General features: G+C 45.8%; 1 protein-coding gene across 1 annotated transcript; it reads right to left on the reverse strand.

The window, feature by feature from the left end:
- Window positions 1-42: 42 nt before the first annotated feature.
- CSUI_010550 (amp-binding enzyme domain-containing protein) lies at window positions 43-483 on the reverse strand (the record flags this gene model as incomplete). The annotated part of the gene is made up of 1 exon (XM_068070653.1): window positions 43-483. A coding segment is annotated over one exon (441 nt), but the record flags the coding sequence as incomplete, so codon positions are not given.

Below are 483 nucleotides of genomic sequence, written 5' to 3' on the forward strand. Positions count from 1 at the left end.
ATGTATCTTTGGGTTTTTTCCCTTGTGTTGCATGGTGTACCTCGAGATCGTTTTCTGGTTAGTCCTTTCAAAGACTTGCTTGAGAAGTCCATTCACAATGGAGTCTTCCTGCGCCTCTTGTGTAGTGACACTTCGACTGCCTAGAGGCTGAATGAGGCGTAAGACTTCAGGAGCGAGAAGATTGGTGGGTTGATCATCTTCTTTGTTTCTTGTCGTAGTTAGACAGACAAGACAGCTGAGAAATTTTCTTCGGTCTCCTATCACCATACAATTCGAGATTGCGCCAGGCAGTTCTTGCTTGATAAGACTCTCGAGAAGTAAGGGAGGAACATTTTCTCCCCCAGCTGTAATGATAAGCTCCTTCAGCCGGCCCGTAAGATAGATGAAGCCTTCGTCATCTACGGAGCCTAGATCTCCTGTATGAAGAAAGCCATTCTCATCTAAAGTCCCTCTCGTTGACTTCTCGTCTTTGTAGTAGCCCAT

This window comes from Cystoisospora suis (assembly GCF_002600585.1).
Source record: "Cystoisospora suis strain Wien I chromosome Unknown contig_7751, whole genome shotgun sequence".
Classification (NCBI taxonomy): Eukaryota; Apicomplexa; class Conoidasida; order Eucoccidiorida; family Sarcocystidae; genus Cystoisospora; species Cystoisospora suis.